This window comes from Fusarium venenatum (assembly GCF_020744135.1).
Source record: "Fusarium venenatum strain MPI-CAGE-CH-0201 chromosome Unknown EDB82scaffold_4, whole genome shotgun sequence".
Classification (NCBI taxonomy): Eukaryota; Fungi; Ascomycota; class Sordariomycetes; order Hypocreales; family Nectriaceae; genus Fusarium; species Fusarium venenatum.
Window position 1 is genome coordinate 1,814,641 of NW_027072132.1, and position 21,561 is coordinate 1,836,201.

At 47.1% G+C, this 21,561-nt stretch overlaps 9 protein-coding genes across 9 annotated transcripts; 4 read left to right on the forward strand and 5 right to left on the reverse strand.

Moving 5' to 3' along the window:
• Positions 1-57: 57 nt before the first annotated feature.
• Positions 58-3,159, reverse strand: EDB82DRAFT_512565 (uncharacterized protein). Its single transcript, XM_025737434.2, has 5 exons — positions 2,409-3,159; positions 2,297-2,354; positions 967-2,225; positions 703-914; positions 58-652 (listed from the first exon to the last, which is right to left on the reverse strand). The coding sequence occupies exons 1-5, from the start codon at positions 2,669-2,671 to the stop codon at positions 270-272; spliced, it is 2,175 nt and encodes a 724-aa protein (XP_025592295.1). The 5' UTR covers positions 2,672-3,159; the 3' UTR covers positions 58-269.
• Positions 3,160-4,494: 1,335 nt separating this feature from the next.
• On the forward strand, positions 4,495-5,660 carry EDB82DRAFT_540595 (uncharacterized protein). Its single transcript, XM_025737435.2, has 2 exons — positions 4,495-5,328; positions 5,387-5,660. The coding sequence occupies exons 1-2, from the start codon at positions 4,604-4,606 to the stop codon at positions 5,556-5,558; spliced, it is 897 nt and encodes a 298-aa protein (XP_025592296.1). The 5' UTR covers positions 4,495-4,603; the 3' UTR covers positions 5,559-5,660.
• Positions 5,661-6,344: 684 nt separating this feature from the next.
• EDB82DRAFT_512573 (uncharacterized protein) lies at positions 6,345-7,799 on the reverse strand. Its single transcript, XM_025737436.2, has 3 exons — positions 7,274-7,799; positions 6,858-7,222; positions 6,345-6,801 (listed from the first exon to the last, which is right to left on the reverse strand). Exons 1-3 carry the CDS (start codon positions 7,558-7,560, stop codon positions 6,629-6,631), a joined length of 825 nt encoding a protein of 274 aa, XP_025592297.1. The 5' UTR covers positions 7,561-7,799; the 3' UTR covers positions 6,345-6,628.
• Positions 7,800-10,349: 2,550 nt separating this feature from the next.
• On the reverse strand, positions 10,350-12,335 carry EDB82DRAFT_298265 (uncharacterized protein). The gene has a single exon (XM_025737438.2). The coding sequence runs from the start codon at positions 12,107-12,109 to the stop codon at positions 10,700-10,702; it is 1,410 nt and encodes a 469-aa protein (XP_025592299.1). The 5' UTR covers positions 12,110-12,335; the 3' UTR covers positions 10,350-10,699.
• A 960-nt stretch (positions 12,336-13,295) lies between these two features.
• Positions 13,296-14,168, reverse strand: EDB82DRAFT_529145 (HD domain-containing protein; the record flags this gene model as incomplete). Its single annotated transcript, XM_025737439.1, has 2 exons — positions 13,296-13,872; positions 13,927-14,168. 2 exons carry the CDS (start codon positions 14,166-14,168, stop codon positions 13,296-13,298), a joined length of 819 nt encoding a protein of 272 aa, XP_025592300.1.
• A 1,079-nt stretch (positions 14,169-15,247) lies between these two features.
• EDB82DRAFT_479778 (Rhodanese-like domain-containing protein) lies at positions 15,248-15,767 on the forward strand (the record flags this gene model as incomplete). Its single annotated transcript, XM_025737440.1, has 2 exons — positions 15,248-15,362; positions 15,442-15,767. The coding sequence occupies 2 exons, from the start codon at positions 15,248-15,250 to the stop codon at positions 15,765-15,767; spliced, it is 441 nt and encodes a 146-aa protein (XP_025592301.1).
• Positions 15,768-15,932: 165 nt separating this feature from the next.
• Positions 15,933-17,067, reverse strand: EDB82DRAFT_298319 (uncharacterized protein). Its single transcript, XM_025737441.2, has one exon. The coding sequence runs from the start codon at positions 16,826-16,828 to the stop codon at positions 16,097-16,099; it is 732 nt and encodes a 243-aa protein (XP_025592302.1). The 5' UTR covers positions 16,829-17,067; the 3' UTR covers positions 15,933-16,096.
• A 146-nt stretch (positions 17,068-17,213) lies between these two features.
• EDB82DRAFT_561272 (uncharacterized protein) lies at positions 17,214-18,377 on the forward strand (the record flags this gene model as incomplete). The annotated part of the gene is made up of 3 exons (XM_065609752.1): positions 17,214-17,840; positions 17,880-18,222; positions 18,360-18,377. Exons 1-3 carry the CDS (start codon positions 17,614-17,616, stop codon positions 18,375-18,377), a joined length of 588 nt encoding a protein of 195 aa, XP_065463246.1. The 5' UTR covers positions 17,214-17,613.
• Positions 18,378-18,684: 307 nt separating this feature from the next.
• Positions 18,685-20,166, forward strand: EDB82DRAFT_529148 (uncharacterized protein; the record flags this gene model as incomplete). The annotated part of the gene is made up of 2 exons (XM_065609201.1): positions 18,685-18,956; positions 19,614-20,166. 2 exons carry the CDS (start codon positions 18,685-18,687, stop codon positions 20,164-20,166), a joined length of 825 nt encoding a protein of 274 aa, XP_065463247.1.
• Between the last annotated feature and the right edge of the window lie 1,395 nt (positions 20,167-21,561).

Below are 21,561 nucleotides of genomic sequence, written 5' to 3' on the forward strand. Positions count from 1 at the left end.
GTTAGTCTTGGTAAGGCGCAGCAGGACCGGGCCGCTGCGTCGGAGGCCAGCATATCCATCTGTACCAAGGCAACTTGCTTGACCAGCACATGAGGCAGCCAAAACAAAGTACAACTCAAAATGAGATAACACAAGACGAAAATTCAGATAATCATTTAATTGACTCGATGCTTGGGTATCTCGCTAAACAAAAACTCCAAATCCTTTCCTTTTCGTCCCTTCCTTCCATACTGCAAAGGGTATCCACTCATACTTCGTAGGGTATCAAATTACCACAAAGAAACAATTTCCGTAACAGGCAAACCACATGCAGAGATAAGATCCTGTCTCTTCATGTACCAAGCCTCAAGTAATGCCATCTCCACAGCCCCAGAGGCCTCTGTCATGTTCGCCAACGCGGGCCCAACAGTCTTGGGATTCAGTGCCGGGTCCAACACGCCGCGCGGAGAAGTGCATCGCGATGCAGGCTGCAAGGCTGACTCGAGAGTATGTACAAAACGCTCGGACAATGAGTTGTTTGTGTTTGTGTATTGCTTTGCCGTGGCAAGGCAACGTCTTGCTTCATCGGTTATGAGGACGGGGTTGGTGATGATATCTTTGAAGAGAGGGTGTTGAACCAAGATGATGAGAGTCATGCCGGCTATGCTTAGAACTGAATTTGTAGTTAGTAAGAGTACCTTTATGGAACTATTAAAAACTTACCGATGGCAGATTGACTATCAGGAGGCCCGTCAAAAGTGATCAATCTCTTTTCGCGTGCCATGATATCCTCAAGCTCCACGCTTGCAGCGTAACATGATTCAAATAATCCAGTAAGCATCGATCTCGCTATGAGGGATGCTGGGTGGGTTGTGTTACTGCTGATGAGCTTCATGATAGCCGCTCGAGGAATCAAAGCTTTGGTTTCGAGATACCTATTCGTGTTAGAATCATAAAGTCGCGTATTGGTAAAGGGTATCGCCATACCTCATGCGCAGCAGAGTAGCCTGGCGGCGAAAGATTGCTTCGGGCTGTGTGCAGGGAAACTTGACATGCAAATGCTCGGGCAGTGCAGCATGCCATTCCTCCAACTCACAGTCAAACTTGAGTGCAGTGGACATGATGTCTGAGGTTGTTTCTTTGTTACAGCTTGTTTTCTGGCTGAAGTAGGCATCGTGAATAGGCAGCAGAATGTTGTCGGATAGTCTTAGTGTTTGGTTAAAGAAAGACAATCTGGAGGGAATGTCGCAAGGTTGGGTCCTGTTGATGTTATTTGCGAAAGTCTCAAGATGTTCGTCGTCAATTTCCTCGGGCAATGTGCCAAATGATGGTCTTTGGCTCTCGGAAGAATTTTGCATTCTAACAAGTAGAGCACAAGCACACCATGTTCTCCTTCGCTCCTCGCGCTCGGCCTGCGATTTCCCTGGTAACTCAGCATGAAGCATAAGACCCTCTGCAAGACGATAAGCCATCCCAGTCAAAACCCAACTCTCCTGAGGTGCACCCGCCCTTCGCAAGAACCGAGTGTGAACACCTAACGCCTGTACTACAGGAAGAGAGGCCACGGATAAGAGGTCGACGAGCAGGAGTGTCTTGGCTTGTTGATGGAATTCGTATGCGTGAGCCAGGTGAGATTCTGTAGATTCAGTGACGGTGGATCTAGCTAGTTGGCCGATGGCAAGCATTCCGAAGAGGAGGGAGTAAGTAGCGGCGAGTTCGGTTGCTTCTTCGAGGGGAATGTCGCGACGATAACGAGAGTTGGCGACAGCAATGAGGCGATGATACCGTTGGTAGAAAGTTGGACGGTGGACGATAGGCATCGTGATCCAGTCAATGTTGAAATACTCGGCTAGTAGCTCGTCCATAAGGTCCACTGGAGGAAGGGTGATCTTTTGGAGCATCAAAGCAGCCTTGACGTTGGAGGAATAGGAACCGAACGATGAGGGCTTGACGGGAGCGGCATCTTCGAGATCGTCGGTCAAGGGTGGACTGGCACCCATGGAATGATGCTGGCGAGAGTAGCAGCTGGCAGGTTCATGAACCATGGGTAGGGAACCGGCTCTGGTGGGGATACTAGGAAGAGGATATCCGGAATCGATATGAATTGGTGGAAGAGCATGATCAACGGGTCTCGGAGGACGTGTTAGACGCTCGGAAACCACACTGGGAGATGTAGAGTGTTTCCTCCATTCATCATGTGCAGGCGTAGTAGCGGCGAATGCATCGCGGCCATGGGATACAAGCTCCTACAAGGTGTAAGTAAACTGACCATGGCAAGTGACAAGATGAGCAAGGTACTTGGTTTAAAAAGACTTACCAACTGCTTTTCTTTTTCTTCAAGCTCTTGTACACGTTTTTGGAGAGCGCGGATATAGCTATCGCAAGTCAATCTCTATGTATCTACATGGTGGAGTTCTAATGTTGCTCACCTGCGCGACGAAGCGATGGACCCTTCGTGCTCAATCTCTGGATAAATACACTGTTCCGCACAAAGACCTCGTCTAGAACAAGAATCGCAAACGGGACGGGCGCCGTCGCAGCGGATTTTACGATCGCGACATTGTCGACAAGCGAGGGATCTCGCTTTTCCAGGTCTTGCGGAAGCCTGTCGGCGCGTCGCAGTTGTGGCCGACGAGCCGGTCGCGCAGGTGTTGCCGCTGCTGGTGGGGGTAGAAGACTTTGTCCGTGTCATTATTGTCTTGTCCTGTCTCTGGGGAAAGGATAACAATAACAATGAAGGTAGGAGGTCAAATTAAGGTAAAGAGACCGTCGTCATTGATGAGGATGATCGTTCAAGTTCAACGGAGGAGAAGTGGTCAGGCCAAATTTTGGACTCGTCTATCTTAGGACGGTCGGTCGGTCGCTCCCCTTGACTCAGGCATTTGGTCTGGGCTTGACCTTGCGAGTTGATCTAAGACGGGCACCGGGGTGGCCATTTTGAGCGGTTGTCGGTAGCTTGTTGTCAGAGGTCTGGATTGATGCCAAGTGGAGATTTTTAGTAGACGGGTATCGGACCATCGGCGAAGTAATTTAGGAAATGATTTGGGAGGCACGTGGTGAATGTGAGGATTGCATAAGATAATACTAAACAGTCTTTATTACTGTATAGTAGATAAGTCTCTGTGGCTCTCTATAATGCACCCCAGATAAAGGATCTTGAGTAGATTTTTAGTGTTGCGAAAAACCCTCCACTACATTACAGTACAGCGGATACTTAGCACTCGTGACAGTTCGGCCGTCGGCCACCGGCTACATTCATTGGCGTTGCTAATGATCGGCTCCATCGAGGGTTTAGACAACTCCCCGACCTCCCCGACATCCAGAACAAGGGTCTTTTTCGTTTACTATTACGTATTGATCACTGATCAACTCATACTTTTTGATGTTGAGATAATTATGGGTATTAAACAAAAAATATATAATCATGATCTTTTCTGACATGATTTTTATGCTGTCATGACCTGAACCTGTCAGTATCGAACGAATCAATTGTCTCTAAACTCCCCGTCACTGGACACTGCAAAATTCAAGAGGCACGCGACATAAAGTCTCGGCCCATCGCGCGGCCTCTTTCTTCTTCACCCTCCGACTTCCGCCACTAAAATTTAGGCCTCCGAGCTCCCCGTGACTTGGGACCCAGTGACGTGATGCGCCATGAAAATCTTGATGTTACCCATCATTCCCGTCTTTTGTCCGCCGTATCAGCAACATTTCAAATGTCACTAATATTCCATCATAGGAAGGTGGAGTTTTCAATATGCGGTTGAATCTGAAAATGCTATTTCATGTCTAATGAAAATAAATCCACATAACTTGAGTAAATCAATATGCATACCTGCATAGTATCTTGGTGTAATTACAATATAATACGTATAGTAGTAGTCTGTAGAGTGGAGTGTTGTCCAGGCATAGTGATGGTGATAGCCTCAACAAACAATAAAATCCACATAACTCAGTGATGGGCCGATTGTAATAGATAATTTTTAATGCTCTATTATACTTTGTGTATCAGTGTTCCATACAGAAGGTTGTTCCCGTAGGGCTATTTTCGTAGGCCTGATCAAGATTTGCCTTGGTAGTATTCGGCATAAAGAATGGTAATGAAAACAACACATCATTGACAACTCAACATCATCCGAATTGTAGTTTACCAGAAGATGTTATAAATCTACGTCTACCATTATAGTTTACTGGTGTGATCAACATCACTAAGTAATATCAAAAGGTCGCGTTCGCTACCTGGATGTTCTTTATACAACTTCAACTCTTGGAGATAACAGAATAGACTTCCAAAAATGCCCAACTATTGTCAAGTTAACCCTTATCAGTAAACATTCTTCAACTTTCACTCTTACCTCAACAATTCATTACCCCTCTTGCCTACTCAATATTGCCCATTTCTCACCATACCACAAATCACATCCATCATGGCAGACTCCCCACAACCCAAATGAAAAGCGGAAGGCCTGGTGCACCGCCTGCTAGGCCCATTCCGATCTCCCAATAACTATCTTTCCAAAAATCTTGACCTCACAGGCAAAACAACTCTCGTCACAGGCACAACCAGCGGTCTTGGACTCAAGCATGTCGACAACTCCCCTCCCACGGCGTGTCTCAACTCATCATGAGTGCACGAACCGAGATGAGAGGAGAAGCAGTGGCTAGTGAACTTCGGATCCAATATCCCCATGCTGATATCCAAGTCTGGACTTTGGAGATGGAGGCATATGACTCCGTCATTGCTTTCGCTGAACGTGCGGTAGTTGAATTGGATCGTCTCGACATGGTTATTCTAAACGCTGGAACCTTTGAATCAGATGCCTCGGTTTCGCCCTATACAGGAACCGAAAAGATGTTTCAGGTCAATTGTCTCTCCACGGCCCTCCTAGCCAGACTTTTCGTCCCCGTGCTCAAGGTAGTTTCTCCAAAAGGGGAAACATCACGGTTAACAATCGTCATTGCTGGGCGTTACAACCCCCAATGGTACAAATCTAAGCCGACAGCATATGATGATATGTATCGTGCCGACTTACTGAAAAAGTCAAATTTCTTCCGCCGCCGTTCCCTGAGGGAGCGATTTCTCAAAACCAAGATGTTGCTGCAGCCGTACCTGTCTGCGCTGGCCGCTGTCGTCAACCCCGAGGAAGTAACCACTAATCTCGTAACCCACGACCTCGTCAGAGACACTCAACTCGCCGACAAGATGATGCGCGCGACATGGTTTCGTGGATCGGTCAAGGGTGTATATGCACTCGTTGGTAGAACTCTGGAGAAAGGCGCAGCATCCTACATTGATGCAGTAGCTGTAAAGGGTAGAGAATCCCACGGCAGAATCATTCTCGACTGCCGGTACGTACTATACATATTGATCCTGAGCGACCACATGCTAACTATGCTGGAAAACCAGCATGTTGGATCGCTGTAAGCCCGTAATACAGCAAACGTTGAATCTTCGGTCTATAGCCGAGCTCGAGTTCCGCTTTCTCTTTACAGGTAAGGAGACTCTAGGAGCCAAAATCTATAATGCTGGTCCGGATAAAATACTGCATAATCGCCTAAGTAGACGATCTCATACGTGAACTGCAGTGGCGCAAAGTTCAATTTCACCTGGGTAGACAGAGATAATCTTTTGGCTAAATCAAATAATTACCAATTGTTGGATAAAAGTGTACAAATATTTGACAAGGATTAGGAAGGATTGACTTACAAGGTTTCTCTCGAGGCACGTTATCATTACCACCCACCTGGTCAGTCCAGTCCGGTCCAGTCCATTCCAGCCCGTGCCTGAATGTTACCTTGAACGACCAGGATCAAGGGATTTATTTATACGCCCCTTGTTCATCGCTTTGTGGCGCTTTAGGGTTCAATCTATAGTCAATCTTGTCAAAAAGAAGACGGATGGAGTTTTATTACTCCGTAACTAATAAACTATATGTCATGTCCTGGATTCAGTCGGACAAGCCGGAGCTTCGGCAGTTGACTTTGACAGTAGGCGACCTGAATGAAGCCTTGACATTTACTAATTGGAACTGACATGTACCTTATCCCACATGCTTATAAACTTACATGTCATTATCATGACATGGCAGCAGCAGTAATGTGAGAGTTCAGCTTTACCAAGCCAATATGCCTACTTGGTATACATCTTGGCATAAACGTGTTCACTCTTGAGCTTCTCAACACTCACATTTTACATATTGAGGCCCGAGACAAACCCAAATAACATTAGATACACAAGATGAGAATGTTGTCTCGGCTAGTCTCATGACCGTTTTCGTGATGACGGAAGTGGACGAACATTGGAAAAATGCGAGTCATTGACTACATCGGCATTGACTACATCAGGGCCCATGTAAGCCACCGGACCTATAGGGTGTAACACTTTAATTGTCACTAAATTTGACAGATAACGCCATCACAAAGGTTAATCTAAATGCTGACGATATGATTGAAGAAACTGAAATAGTGTATTATGTATAGTAGTATAGTATAAGCCGTGTCTATCATTTATGTGCAGGCAACACAAAAGAAGTATTGGTAATGCATAATGCTTTTAAAACTGACAAACCAAACCAATAATTCTTTAGCACATTAATAGATGTCGTTTCATGTGTCGTGTCAGATCAAATCAGACGAGACTGGATGACGCTTAAGCCTTGGTGGTGCGGCGGAAGCGAGAGTGCTCAATGTAGTTGGAGAGAGAGCGCTCAGTAATCTCCTTCTCAACAAGGGCATCGATCTCCTCAAGGTCACGCTTGGTGCGCTTGGTGGTCTTGTACCAGTTGGCAGCAGGGTCGCCAAGACACTGGCCGACGGTAACAGCTGAATAGATATGTTAGTATCAGTTAACAATGGTTGGCATGTAATGAGTGACTTACGGATACGAGTGCTGCGGCTGACGGCGTCAAGGACCTTGGGGATCAGGTTGCGGACAGTGTTGACGTGCACGTCGTGGAAAAGAGAGATGGTACGGAGAGCAGTGGTACCCTGCTTGAAAAGCTTGAGAGCAATGTCGGTCTCGGCAGGGGTGTTGTACTCCCAGTCAAGAGTGTCGACATCAGCACCGATGACGTGGTAGCCAAGGGTCTTCATGACGGGGAGAGCGTTGGAGCCGTAGCTGAAGTAGGGGGCTCGCATGTAGGTAGGGTACTTTCCGATGATGTTGAGGAAATCGGCCTCAAGACGGGTCATCTGAGTGCGAATCTCGGCACTGCTGATGGTAGCGAGGTCAGGGTGGCTGTAACTTTGGGATTGTTAGTATATGTGACGAAAACAAAGATAAGAAGACACATACGTGTGGGAGCCAACCTGGTGACCCTCGTTAACCATTCGCTGGACAACAGCCCTGTAGTCGTTGATGTTGCCCCAGTTGTTGCCGTTCAGGAAGAAAGTGGCCTTGTAGCCGTACTTCTTGAGCTGGTCAAGAAGCTCGGTGGTGTACTCGAAAGGACCATCGTCAAAGGTGAGGGCAATGTTCTTGGCCACAGTGCAGCCGGTGATCGGGGTGCCGACGGGGACGGCAGCGGCAGCGGCCTGGATGAGACCAGCGTAGGTGGCAAGCTTGAGAAGAGAGAACTGCATCTTGAGAGATTTAGGAGGTAGTATCTTGGGGTATAAGATAAGATAAGACGTGTGAGACAAGAGAAACGATAAACGACAGTACTGAAACTAGAAGTAGCTTCAAAGGTAACGAGTGTAGAAAACGAGTGGAATGGATGAGTTGGGCTGTTGAACCTGCTGAGAAAAAGAGACACTTGAACAGCAGACGAAGTTGTTCATATATAGTTATCTCAACCTTGGCGTCTAGATAAGAAAGAGCCCTGTTCAAATATTTACTGTAAGGCTCGGAGTGCTCGACGAGACCGACGGAGCTGAATCACACTCAGTCACTTACAGGTATCAGCATCAGCATCAGCAACTACTGCAGCCGCAATTCGGGACCGGGTGTGGCTCTCTTGGGACGAGCAGGGTATCCCTGGAGGACAAAAACGTACGAGGCCAGGCCCTTGTCCTGCACTGCAGTCTGTAGTGCCCAGTAGTCGCTTTGTTGTTAGTGAGTTATTAGTGCAGAAGTATCGTAAAGTGGTGACAGCAGGGGCTCTCAATATTGCAGATGGTATTCTTTTTCTCTGACCGGGATCCGGACCTGATGCTACGGGACAGGGGTTAGATTGGAGACTCGAGGGTTTGGCTGGAATATCGCGAATCTTGGCAGTTTCCAATGACAAGGGTGGCTTGCATATAAATGGATATGTCGTTCTTATATTTGTGCCCATTTTTGGGAACATGGCCTTGCCGTTACTGTACCATGGCTTCCTCGGGATCTCATGATGCATATCCATTTCCCATCCCATGATACTCATCCATGGGTTCAGGTCAGCTATCCTTGTTCGTCAGTTCTTCTTGTCGGACCTGACCTTGTCCTTGACCTTGTCTATGGGGCTGTGGCGTTAGCTGAGCGGGACGATCCAATGCTCTGCAACCCTGTATGGCTACAGTTGTCTCAGGTAGATACCACAGCATGAGGCAAGTGAGTGATATTCTTTTGGACAAAAGTTTGTTTCTTTCTCGTGAGTTATCGTTGGGCATATGCTGTACAGTAGGTCAACTCACAAGACTGTAATTAAAGGGTATGGGCCAGTCAGATAGAGTGAAAAACAAGGATCTGATGGGCGTATTCAAAGTAGTACAATTCGTCAGATGTCCAGTCCGCGCGGGTCCATTGCTGTGACCCTTCTCACTCAGACACTAAAAGACTAAGCCTAATTCAAGGTTATTTGGACGTTTGTTAACCTTATTCGCGATAACCGAACGTGGCTTGTCTCACGAGGTTTAGAGTGTGCGTGTGAGTAAGATTTGTCAGTGAATGCCCTGAAACCCCAAGACCCATCCCGGAGAATAGCCCCTCGAATGGAATTGCACCGTCTACTGTAAGCGGTTCCTTTTTAGGTAGCCGCCGGGTCTACACGCTGTCAATCTGTGACTGGGTGCCTAAAGTGTATAGGGGACAGTCCCAGTACAGAATGTTACCTTGGGCTTTCAGGTACAGGCGGCACAGTTCATCTCCAGGGCTGAGTGATGCATGCATTGCGGGTCATCAGTCATATCAATCGCATTCGGTTCGATCAGTAGCAACCGACGTACGACACCAAGAAGGAATAATTGTCTTGGATCTCACGAGAGAATTGATGAACATCGTCATTTCAGTGGCCGTTGCCTATCTCTATCTAGCACTTATCAGCTTGCAGCCTGCATTAATGGCTTACTGTACTTAATCATGCATGCACTCAGCAGCAAATCACAATTCCTTTGACGTATGCTAATCTAACCTCAACACCATCACTTTTTATACGAGAGTGATCTACACAATTTTTTCACTACCTAGTAACAGTGCAGTCCTAGTGCTCTCTAGAACCCACTGTTCTGAATAAAGGATTTCGTCTAGCCGCCCCTAATAACTTCGCGTCGATTGCCGAACTCATCCATCCCCACAACACCGAGACCTTTAGCACCGTCTCAAGTAAAGACAGTCAGAAAAAGAGAGAACAAAAAGAAAAGAAAAAGTTATAATAATAAGCGAAAGTGGTAACCAAGACGGACATCAACGGCTCCGATGTACTGTAAGCCCCCTTTCCGTGAGGAAAATCCATCCCTGTCTATCCCATCAACTCCGTTTCGAATAAAACCTCAAGGAACTAAAAATGGATCTCTCAAGAGCCTCTGCACTTCAGCTCCGTCTCGTTTAACAGCGAGTTGTTGATTGATCTGCAAGGCTGACCAAAACGCAATGGCAATCTCTTGGGGTTATGATGTGATATGCGCCAAGTTCTTCGGCTACAAGAAAAAAAGGAGAAAAAACAAACCCACAGACTCTTCATCAACTACTACAGTTGCATCTTCTCGTATACAATACTCGCCTGACCTAAGCCAAGCGCCAAGAGCGAGAAAAACACTCAACGGCGATTGCGGTAATAGTGACCCTCATAAACAAACAGCTGCATCATATAATAATGCCAACCCTTTTCATAGTGAATACGAATAGAGCCAAGACGTCAGTCACGCCGATAGAGACCGCTTTTATGCAACAAGGGTGCCCAAAAACTCACTGCATAATGAGATTCCCCAGATGATATAAAACCTGTAATTATATGCCAGGGGCAGAGGCTACTCCATATCTGGCACCATATTCCGAATTTGCACGCTACAGGGGGTCACCTCTGCGAGGGTTATCAGCCAGATCACTTCTCATTGGAGCGTTCTAGAGCCTCAACGTTTCCTATAGTAGCAGCTGGGATGGTATATTCACCGTACTGGCGGATATACGAACCCCGGTCCCTACCCGTTCGAGAGATTTAAATTTAAGCACGAGCTTAGAATAAAGTCAGAAGGAACCAAATATTTATGCTTATTTGAGCAAGGATGACCATCCTTAAAGTGTCAAGAGTACAGTGAGTCAGTTTTTAGTAAAACAAGAAAGCAATTCAGTCCGATGCCGCTTCAACGCCCAGATTATCAATCAATCAACGAATCAAACGTTTAAAAAAAAAAAAAAAAAAAAAAAAAAAAACTCCCCTCGTAAAGATCCCACTGAAGAAGAATCTAGTCAAACATGTGCTCAACGGCGCTCTGCCAAGTAGAAGAGAAAAGAAAATAGAAAGAGGGTATCAGTGAGACAAACGGTAGTGACAACGTGGATACGGGCATGGCAGCAGGTTTCGCATCACAAGTCATCATCCCAGTTACCTTCCACTTCTATCGTCGTGCCCAACGCTTCTCTGCCCTGGCGAATCATATCCTGTAATTGCTTATTAAAAGCGTTGATCCGCACATCTGCATCTCGTTCTTCCATCTTACGGCGGGCTGCGAGATGCTTGGCTTCTGCAGTGAGACGGGGACTGGCTTCGGCGGACCCTCCACGTCCTGACGCTACTGAGGCATTACTATGAGACCGGCGGTGTGAAGATGCCTTGGTTATCGGCGATGGTGCAGCTGCGGTTCGGCGACGACTAGGTTGGGGAATCTTGCTTGGAGTTGCCTCACGAGGGGACCCGAAGGAAGTAAAAGAGGCGAAAGAGGCGGTTGATGCTGCGCGAGGGGAAGGGGCCGAAGGGGAGGGGCCAACTGATAATCGGCTCGAAGGTCGGTTGATGGTTGATCGTCGCTGACCAGGAGTAGAGGCCGATGAAAATCGAGATGACGGAGTAGCGCTGATGCGTCGACCTGTTGTCATTGAGGGACCCGAGTTCCGGTTTCGAGGGGTCGCATAGCAAGACGGACGTCGCAGTTGAGGAGTGGGCTTGGGTACAGGCTCTGGCTCAGCTGGTTTCTCATCACTCACCATGACCCAATTCCTGCCAAGTTCATCCTTATTATCAGTGTGTCTTCTTTTCGGGTGCGGTGCTGTGGGTGTAGATGCGCCACTGTTCATCTCATGGTCGGCATTATCGGACTGATGGTTGAAGTAGTCTTCCTGTGGCGGTGGGAATCGTCCAGGGAACTGATGACTTTCGAACAGTGTCTGGTCCAGCTCTTCTACCCTGCCAGAATTCATCGCATAAGCCTTGCCGCCACCAGCTTGGAATCCTCTAAATGAACCAGTTTTACAAAACTCCCATACACGGCCGACGACGCCGCCAATAGTCGAGAATGCGAAACTGCCCCAGCCTTGCGAAGGCATTGGGTTTGGAGGGAGATTGAAGAGTTGTGTCGGGCCAGCGTCGTTGTGATCGATATCGTGCTGCGTTCGATTAGAGCCAAGCGCACGACGATAGTCTGAATCCGAGTAAACGCTCTCGTCGAGCATACGAGTATCAAAAGGGCCGGCGCTTGGTGTATCGAGCTGTCCAGCAAGCTGATAACGCATGTCGTCATTTCTTATCTGAGAAAGGGGTGATCCAAAGTAGCCGTGCCTATCGACGTCATCGTGTATGCGAATGTCTTGCGATCGTGGCATGTCATGGCAGGTCCGCTTGCGCTTTCCAGGTTGCCCTTCGGGTGTCGCAGTGCTGTATGGGGAGGCGTAACCGTAGCTGGTGCTCGGGCTTGGGGACATGGGCGGACGGAACAGGCCAGGGTGAACGCCCTCGCGATTGAAGCCGCCAGGCATGTGGAAATGCGTTGGGATAGTCATCGTGTCTGAATGATAGGAATGCGAAAAGCGGAGGTCGAAAGGGTGCGGCTCGCTTGCCGATCGTTCGGTGATGAAATAATCTTTTGTTCTAAGCGCAGCGAAGCTATTAACGGTAGGTCAAGGTCAAGGGCAGCCGAGACACATCAGGTTCACTGCCGCAAGCGAATCCGGGGTAGATGGAGAATCGAATATTCGGATCGATCGCAATCGAGGATAAAAAATCTAGATAATGCAAGTGATCGAATTGTTCCGTTTCGTCGAGGATGGCGATAGTTTGATGAAACGACCTCGTGACTAGGTGAGATAGACGATTATGTCTTGTGATGATGAGCGCATGAGATTTGGGGAAATGGAGGGGACAAAGGTTGCCTAGGCTTAAACAGCCGCCCGACTCAAGCAGATGCACAAAGTATAGGCGCGAATGAAAAGGGAGTGCCTATTAAAGGAGTAAGATGGTGTATGGAGGATGCGCCTTGAAAGTGAGGCTTGATTTTGATAATGGATTGTTCCTTCGGCAAATTGTCGATGTTTTGTTTGGATGGTTGGGGGTGGTTGGGGGGCCAGCACAGGCGTTTTTGGATGTGTATGATTGGTCAGGTGATGAATAATCCTAGTTATAGGTATCGGCACCTCGGTATTTGTTAGAAAATAAGTAAAAGAGTGACGGAAGAGTTCTGAAGACTGATTTGAGTGTGAAAGGAAATGAAACTATTCAAGTGAGAGTTGAAACCTGTTTAGATCTCACCGCTGCGGAAGAAAGTGGCTAATTAAAACTTCCATTCCTGCTTGTTGGCGACCTGTAGCTGCAGCTTCTTGCGTGGCGTGGCGTAGGCTCAGGGTTTGGTCCACTCAAGATTGACAGGGTTCATCTGAAACTGACAAAGAAATGTTGAGAGAGGGATTGCGATATCAAAAGCGTGGCATCCAGAACTGTCTTGGATTAATGTCGTCGATCATCACATGAGGTGCTTCAGGGAGACAAGTCATGACAGTTCTAGATGCACTTTCATGTCGTTAATCATTGCTCGTTCCTCTAACAAGTCTATCTCATCTTGTACCACGTAGAACATACCATCTAATAGCCCCATCCGTCCCATGCTTTCCTCTATTCCATGCGCCATCACAAGATCATTAGTATCATTCATCCAACTCTTCTCGCAAAAAGAAACATACAATCTCAACCCATTTAGGCTTTGTTGTAGTAGTCATCTTGCTGACCCTTTCGCTCTGTAGTGACACCTCCGTTGGTGCCCTCCTCGCCGTGAACATGCGTCTTGCTTCCCCAGAAAGCCTCCCGCTCCTTGAGAACATCCTGGCCCCATGCCTTCATCTCCGGCAAATGCATCCTGGTAGCGACGTACGCGAACTCGCCTAGGTCTAGTCTACCCTCACCGCGCTTCTCGTACTCGACCATCTGTAAAAGAAGTTCCATCTTGTCCACATCGTGCACAAAGTGGCTATCGAGCGTTTCGGAGTCCTCGTATTCTTGCCAGATGGCACGGATATCCTCGCCTGTTGTGCCGCCGGCGACGTTTCTTAGTAGGTTCTTTGTCAAGAAGTCCATGGTCTCGGATTCGCGTCGACTCTTTTCGGGTTTGGGGACGCCGTCAACGGGGGTGATGTCGCCAACGAGGAGTTCTGCCATGTCGTGGATAAGGCACATCTTCATGCACTTGGCGAGATCGAGCTTGGGAGCGAGGGAGGGTGGCGCGAACATGGAGATCATAGACATGCGATACATGTGGTCGGCGATAGACTCTCCCCTAAGATATGTCAGTATTTCCTTTGAGAGATAGGGTATCGAGAATGTGTTTTACCTAGAGATGCCAAACCGCCTCCATCCTTCGCGCTTGGTCGTCTTGAGTCGTTCGAGCATGTGGAAAAAGGGAAGCGGTGACGAGGACTCCTCAGCAGGCACACCACCAGGAATCTCCTTGACGACCTTGTCAACAGTCCATTGGCCATCGACCGTGACCATAGGTGTGAAACCCAAATTTGCGATCACTTCTTCCGAGGTACGGTGTCCATTCTCCTTGATCTGTTCCGGTTGCGAACCCATTTTATAGTAGAGTCGGTACTGTATATGTTGTCGTGGGGTTGAGTAAATGTCGACAGTGTGGGTTGAAGAAGGGAACGGTCGTAGCGAATTGGCTGTAGATTTAAGAGTGTTGACAAAGAGAAGTGTTTGCCGAGGCCGTAGGACAGTAGAGACAATCATAACAAGAGTGCAATCGGTGAATGGGTCATGAAAACAGAAGAGACTAGAACCGAAGATTGTTGGTTAAAAGCGGGTAGTAGTAGCCAGTGCCGAGACCATTGATGGTCAGCCCGCCTGAAAGCCCCAGATAGCTTAGTGCGTCATTGGACAGGGGTTGGATCTGGGATCTTGCAGGGTAGCAACATTATCACTTAGACGCGGTGTAGGAAGATGCAAAAAGGAAGACTTACCTTGCCTTACCTTCCATGGAAACCCTATACATCGGAGATACTGTTATAGATAATTGATGTTTGGTATTTGCACCGGCGGAGACACCTGATTGTTAGTAACAGCCACTATCTACTCAAGTGTTCTGTAGCAGGTAGGTAGATGCCGAGGGAGTGTCTTTGTGTATTCTCAACGCTAAGTGTGAGGGGGTTCGAACTCGTCGTGATGGAACATGCTTGTATCGATCTACTGCGCCGCCACGTAAACTTGTTATCGACACAGATATTAAACTTGGATCAGAATATAAACCCAGTGCTGGTTCTGTTGTGAAAGTCAAATTGGATGGTATAGGTTAGGCGAAGACTGAGAAATAGACTCCAGCTTGCAAAGACAATGATGATCATATCAGCAATCAAGTATCCTACATATTAGGCCAAGTGATTGTTTCCATGAAGAGTGCCCTTCATAATCAAAATTGATAATGTCTTTTTTTTAGAGCCTCTTTTACGACAATCCTCCTCTACTATACCAAGACTCCTGTAGGGTTGCTAGCCCACCAAAGGAAACTGGCACTAAATTTAGCTCCACTTGCGGGATTGATTATAATCCAGCCTTGAATGAGCCTCATCGTTAGTTCCGTTCTCATTCAACCTCGTTCTTACATGCAACCTCTCAAGAATATATCAAAGTCTTTGTTCCTACAGACTCGTACAATGACAACAATTGCTTCTTTAAAGCGGCTATCGGCCAAGTCTCTTTCTGAAAAGATCCTTGAGGAAGTCAACGTTACAGATCCCACATTCGCTGTTATCGATGTTCGTGATAATGGTAAGTTAAATACTCAGATAAGCTTGCTTCTGGAATGATACCCCCAGGAATCTTAGATAACACCTCTGACGTCTCCAAGATCACATCGGTGGGCACATCAAGGGGTCAACCAATGTCCCCGCACACACTCTAGACTCTATGATGCCAACTCTGGTACGCCGCCTCAAAGACAAAAAGACAGTCGTGTTTCACTGTGCGTTGAGTCAACAGCGAGGTCCAAGTGCCGCACTCAAGTACCTGCGAGAGCGGGATGGTCTTCTGCGCTCCATGGGTGAAGACCCCAAGGGCGAGAGCGGCCAGGATGTGTTTATTTTGGATCAAGGGTTCTCTGGATGGCAGGAAGTCTACGGTGAGGACGAGAGGTTGACAGAGGGATATGTCAAGGATCTTTGGGAAAATTATTAAGAAGTTGAGTTGAATTTGCGAACTACATAGAGGCATCTTGTGCTGATGCAGAAATCCTCGTAGAGAATAGCATCCGCAAGATGAGAGGTGCATTAAAAGATATCCCAGACCAGACCAATTTTGCGAAGCCATCTAAAAAGTTATGGCAGGTAACGAAACAATATTAATGAGTATAGATTAATCGCCATACAGGAGTCCATCTAGGAGTCCATCCAGTCATGCCCAACCGATCGTTCGTTCATATCGCACTGCCAAAACGAAGCCTTTGCCAGTTCAAGTTAGCAAAACGATTCGGAACCATGTTTGATTGAATACACTCACAGAGTAGCTTACTCTGCAGCTTCAGCAGCAGCGGCCTTCTTCTTCTTCCACCACTTGAAACCAAAAAAGCCACCAACCGCAAGAACGACGACACCAACACCGGCGTAGATCATGTTTCCGTAACTGTCCATGAATGAGGGACCAGGCGGTCCAACCTCGCCCACCGGTACCCTGCCAGGAGTAAGATCAATTGCAGGATCGTGCGTCATGGGCTCAGGTCGACCGACGGAACCACCACCAGGAGGTCGACTATCATAACGACCGGGGGAAACACCACCAGGAGGTCGACCATCATCATGACAGGGGGGATCACTAATAACAGGTCGACGAGTGGGAACTCGGCCATCATAATGACCGGGGGGACCAACAGGTCGACGAGTGGGAACACCAGAATGTTTACTCTCATATTCATCCACATCATAGACGACTCCATCATCAAAGACGAATCCCTGACTGAAGTCGATTCCTCTTCTACTATTGATAGTATTTGGAGCAGAAGCACGAGCATGTCGATTTCTTTTAGGGATGTCATAACCAGAAAGGGGCGAGTCCCAAGCGTGATCAGATCCGGCGAATTGGGGCGGTGGGACAGTGTCTTCGTTGAGTCCTGGTATTTTTTCGCGTGGCTCAAGAGAGGAATGACGATTGTTTACGGCCTCGCCTGGGACAGACCGTCCATCGACGGAATCTGCACCGGAAGCGACAGACTGGCGCACGTAGATTGTAGGAAGTGGCGCCATGATGATAGGTTTGTAGGACAAGTGTGCAAAGGGAATAGTTTCTGCGAGGGAAGAAGGTGTCAAAAGGGTTGATTCTAAAGAAATACCAAAAGGGGGCGACAAAAACTCCTAAAACAAAGAGGCACAGAATACAAGCATGTCAATAAATGCATGTGACGATATTGACTCTTCACGAGCAATAAAGTAACCTCATCTTATTGGGTGCTATCAGACTCAAGGTTTACTGTTGCCTCGAGAACACTTCGGCCAGCGAACGAAAAAAAGAACAAAATTCCTACAGAAGCGGGCCTATCAGAAGAGGATAGAAATGTAGAGAAAGAAAACTCAGCCAGTTGCCAGGTGCTCATATAAGTATATTTGTCGCCTCAACTCTTACGCAAAAGGTTGAGAACTTAGACGAGCTCCAGAGCATATTCGACACAGTAACACAAGACAAACGATTTTCTATTCGTCCGATTCGTGAGGATTCCTGAATTTAAATAAAAGAGTTACTCAACTTATGATTCGCACCTAAATCCGGACATCCAAACTCCCGATATCTCCTTATCGACAGATGGAAATGGGCGAATAACTGGCTAAGTAGTAAAGTTCTGTTGGATAAAATAAACATATATAAATCTGAAGATTCCCCTTAGAGACTCTGTGGTTTCTTTTCACCCACTCACGTCCAAGCCTACGCTCACCACAATCACTCCGTTGGATCTGATAACTCAACGAAAACTATATCGTTGCCAGAAAACCTCAAACTTCCAAACATCTCAGTCAACCACTCAAACGCCAACAACATGATTGAGAGGCCGAGACAAAACCCCAATCACAAATACTCTTCTAAAAAGGGCGGCGGTGTTCCAAAGAAGTGTGGATTTTTGGAGGCATCATCCTCGTTTCGCTCGCAATCATCGGTCACAAGAAGTCGAAGCATACAGACGGCGAGCAACAGGAATGCAGGCACTGTAAAAAGCACCGCCACTGTCACAGGCACCGTAACAAGGCCAGAGATTTGGAGACTGCTGTAAGGAAGGTTGCAAGCACACAGGCTGCAGGCACACAGACTGCAGGCACACAAACTGCAGCAACACAGACCGCTCCGAAACCCGTTTACCGGTCAATGGGAACCCAGACTGATGGTACAGACCTCCGATGGGCACGCCAGGCACCGGCCAATAGGCATAGTGCCTGATGGCCTTACGAGCTGGAAGCTTAAACCACACAACACCATGGTCAAGAGGCTCGCAGTCCACGGAAGTGCCCCCACCAACCTGTGGAAAACGAACAATGTCAAAGTACTCTTAGTGCTCGCCTTCATTGTCACCATGGCGATCATCTTCCTATGTATTCGCCTTATCTCCGATAGTAAGCGTAGGAAGGGCATTGGCACACAGACCGATGCAAGTGTATGAGGAAACACGGAGATGTTGAGAGAGACTTTACAATGGGTGTTCAGGGGTTGGCGGGGAACTTGGGGCCAAGATTTGAGAGGCCAAGGGTTATGATTTCGTGAGGGTTGTTTCTTCCTAATATGCTTATGTAGGCGCAAAAGAAGTCCTGAATGTACTAGTCAACTTTTGTTTAATTTGTCAGACATGTCAAGACTGCAACGTGACAACAATCGATTGCTAACAAAACTCGACCAAGCACTAGCCTGGTCAACCACATAAGATTGATATTGTGCTGGGTGACCCCTGAATCTTGTTTCTGAGGCAATGTCGCGCGTGAAGTCTATAATCTGAATGCAACTTGGAACTTTGAATTACACTTTGGAAAGTCAGACCCATGAGATATAAATACAGCATACTTCCTTATCCCTCACAGCCTATTCTTGCGAATGTAGGTATGTACCACACAGAAGACACAAGATGGACGCCCAACACTCAAAAGAAAAGCTGAGCTTCGGCAGGATTGCTCACATCATCTGCGTTTTTGCGTTCAAACATCCATTTATGGCCTTTGTGATATTTCTGTTCCTTCTTTTTGCTGCGTTCGCATGTCTTGATTGTTGTTGTGGGAACATCTTCGACAAGCCCGTGGATGAAGAAGCATCTGCAGAGGAAGAAGCACCCGCAGAGGAAGAAGAACTTGCAGAAGAAGCATCTGCAGGAGAAGCACCTGCAGAGGGAGAAGCGCCTGCGTAGGACTGACAACCTGTGGAGGCCGAGGCAAGTACTTGGATAGAACAACTTATCGAGAGCAATATTAACGGATCTAAATAGTAAGATGAAGAGCCGAATTACAGACCTGGAACGCTATTTCACCACTAATAGCGCGCAATATGCTAGAGATCATGAATATTCTGGAGAATATAATGCTCGACACAGAGAGATAATGGATGAGCTTTGCGACCGGGACATTTAGGACTGGCTAGCCCAACTCAAACTAAATCAACATCAAGTACATTCAGAAGAGATCATAGTGGAATAAGCAGAATTGGAATCTTTCGTCGATGGATTCAAAGAAATAGAATTGTTACAGGTGTACACACGTGAAGCCTGTAATCTGAATCTAAGTTAAAAACTTAGAACTTTGAATTACACTTTAGAAAGTCAGTCCTCTAAGATACAAATACAGCCTGCTTTCTTTATCCCCCGCAGTTGTATTTTCGAACGCATCTATCACACAGGAGAAACAAGATGGACGCCCTCAATGCGGACAGGGGATACCACCCAACAACGCCGTCCTTCAACAACCTACTCCAGAGTTTTATTTCAGCATTCGGGATACTAGCCTTGATAGGAATTATGATACTCTTTGTTATCATTTTTGGCTTATGTCTTGTTTTTTGTTGCAGGGGAAAAGGCTCCAAGGGTGACGAAGAAGCCCCTGCTAAGAAGGAGGGAGAACCCGCGAAAGAAGAAGAGCCTGCAAAGGAAGGAGAACCTGCGAAGGAAGTAGAACTTGAAGAGGAAGAAGCGGGGGCCAAGGCAAGTACTTGGATAGAACGACTTATCGAGAGCAATATTAACGGATCCAAACAGAAAGATGAAGCACCGAATCAGATCATGAATTTGGGGACCATGAACGCGAATCAGAATCAGAGCTTGATGTCGGGGACCTCGAACGCTATTGAATCACCGTCAGCGTGCCATATGTCAGAGAACATGATGATGGCACAGAGCGTGACGATGGCACAGAACATGATGGCACAGAACACGATGGGGCAGAGCACGATGGGACAGAGCACGATGATGGCACATAATTCTATTGCATCGCAGTCAGGGCGCCATATGCCAGCGAACCTGATGATGGCACAGAACACGATGATGATGCGCAGTACAGACAGAGAGTGGATTAACTTTGCGAGCGGGCAATATTTTAGATCTGGCCAGCTCAAGCCGAACTAAATCAATATCAACAGAGATCATGATGTAGCAAAATTGGAATCTTTCGTCAATGGATTCAAAGAAATAGCATTGTTACGGATCTCAGACTTCCATCCCAATACATTCGTTTTTTTTTCAAACACGATCATCGATCTGTACATGTGATACATAACCAATCATCAGTCCTTTACCATACTACACTCCTCTCATCTAATTCTGTCCCCCAAGCCCTGCATCTCCCCAATTGCAATAAAACCGGTCGTTACCCAAAGAAGTCGTCTTTTGTTGAGTACTGATGGTGGGTGGCACTCCGTTGATTTTTTTCTGGTTAGAGTCAGTAAGATGATAAAAGAACGAAATAGTCTTGTCAGTGCATACTATTTGTTTTCGGCGTTTTTTGGTGCGTTTTTGGGGGCCCTCTTACACCCATAGCGAAGAAACCAACCCGCAAAGGCGATGGCAAAGACACCCAAGGAACAGTAAAACGCGTGATGCCAGAAAGGCAATTTATTGAATGTCTCTTGTGATGTGTTCATGATAGCGAGAGAGATGTTCGACTGTTGTGTGGAGTAAAGATCAAGGGTAAAGTATGAGTTGAAGATTGAAGCTCGAGGTAAAGTATCCTTGACTAAGATTCTTCCGAGCCATCTTTTGGTTTCTCTGGAAGAGGGTGCTTCTTTCTGTGACGAATAGCACAGGCACAGGCCAACAAGATGCCTCCGCCGAGTAGGGGGATGATAAGCTTTTTGAGATCCATGTCTGAAAGTGTATGTATTTCCAGTCAGTCTGGAAAAGAGCGTAAGTGGAAATGTGGTTTTTGGTAGAGAGAAAAGGAAAGAGATTTAACTGTCGACAAGATGCCATCTTTATATGCACACGTCGGTTGAAAGACTCTGCCAATGAATGCCCAAGAGTTGCGATGTGGCCTCTCGGACGTGAAGACGGGCAGATACCATCACAATCACTCCGTTGCTCAAAGCTGCAAAGTCAATGTGAAACTCGTGTCAGCTGGGCAGTGGCCATGAGAACTCATCAAGGTCTAAGTGGGTAATCGTATAGTTTGTTGGCAACTCAACTACCAAAGCATGCCCAATCCTCCAACTAATCTCTGATTCTAGGTATATTATGTGACGTTTCTTCTGTTCTCTTTCTGATCCTATTCCAAGCCTCAGCTTTACCAACACCTTCACTCTGCCAACTCGGCTACTCAGACATGAATAAAACCGCCAAAAGCATCGTGGACTTCTCCACCAACTCCACGGCAATCATTTGCTTTGGCGGTATTGCTATTCTCGCTGCATACCTCACCAGGCGTGGGTACAAATGGGCTTACTCTCCTAGAAGAACGCCTTAGAACTGAGTATCGAAATCGGTGGACAGTTGAGGAGTGTCAAAGGAAAGGTACTTTGCCCCAGG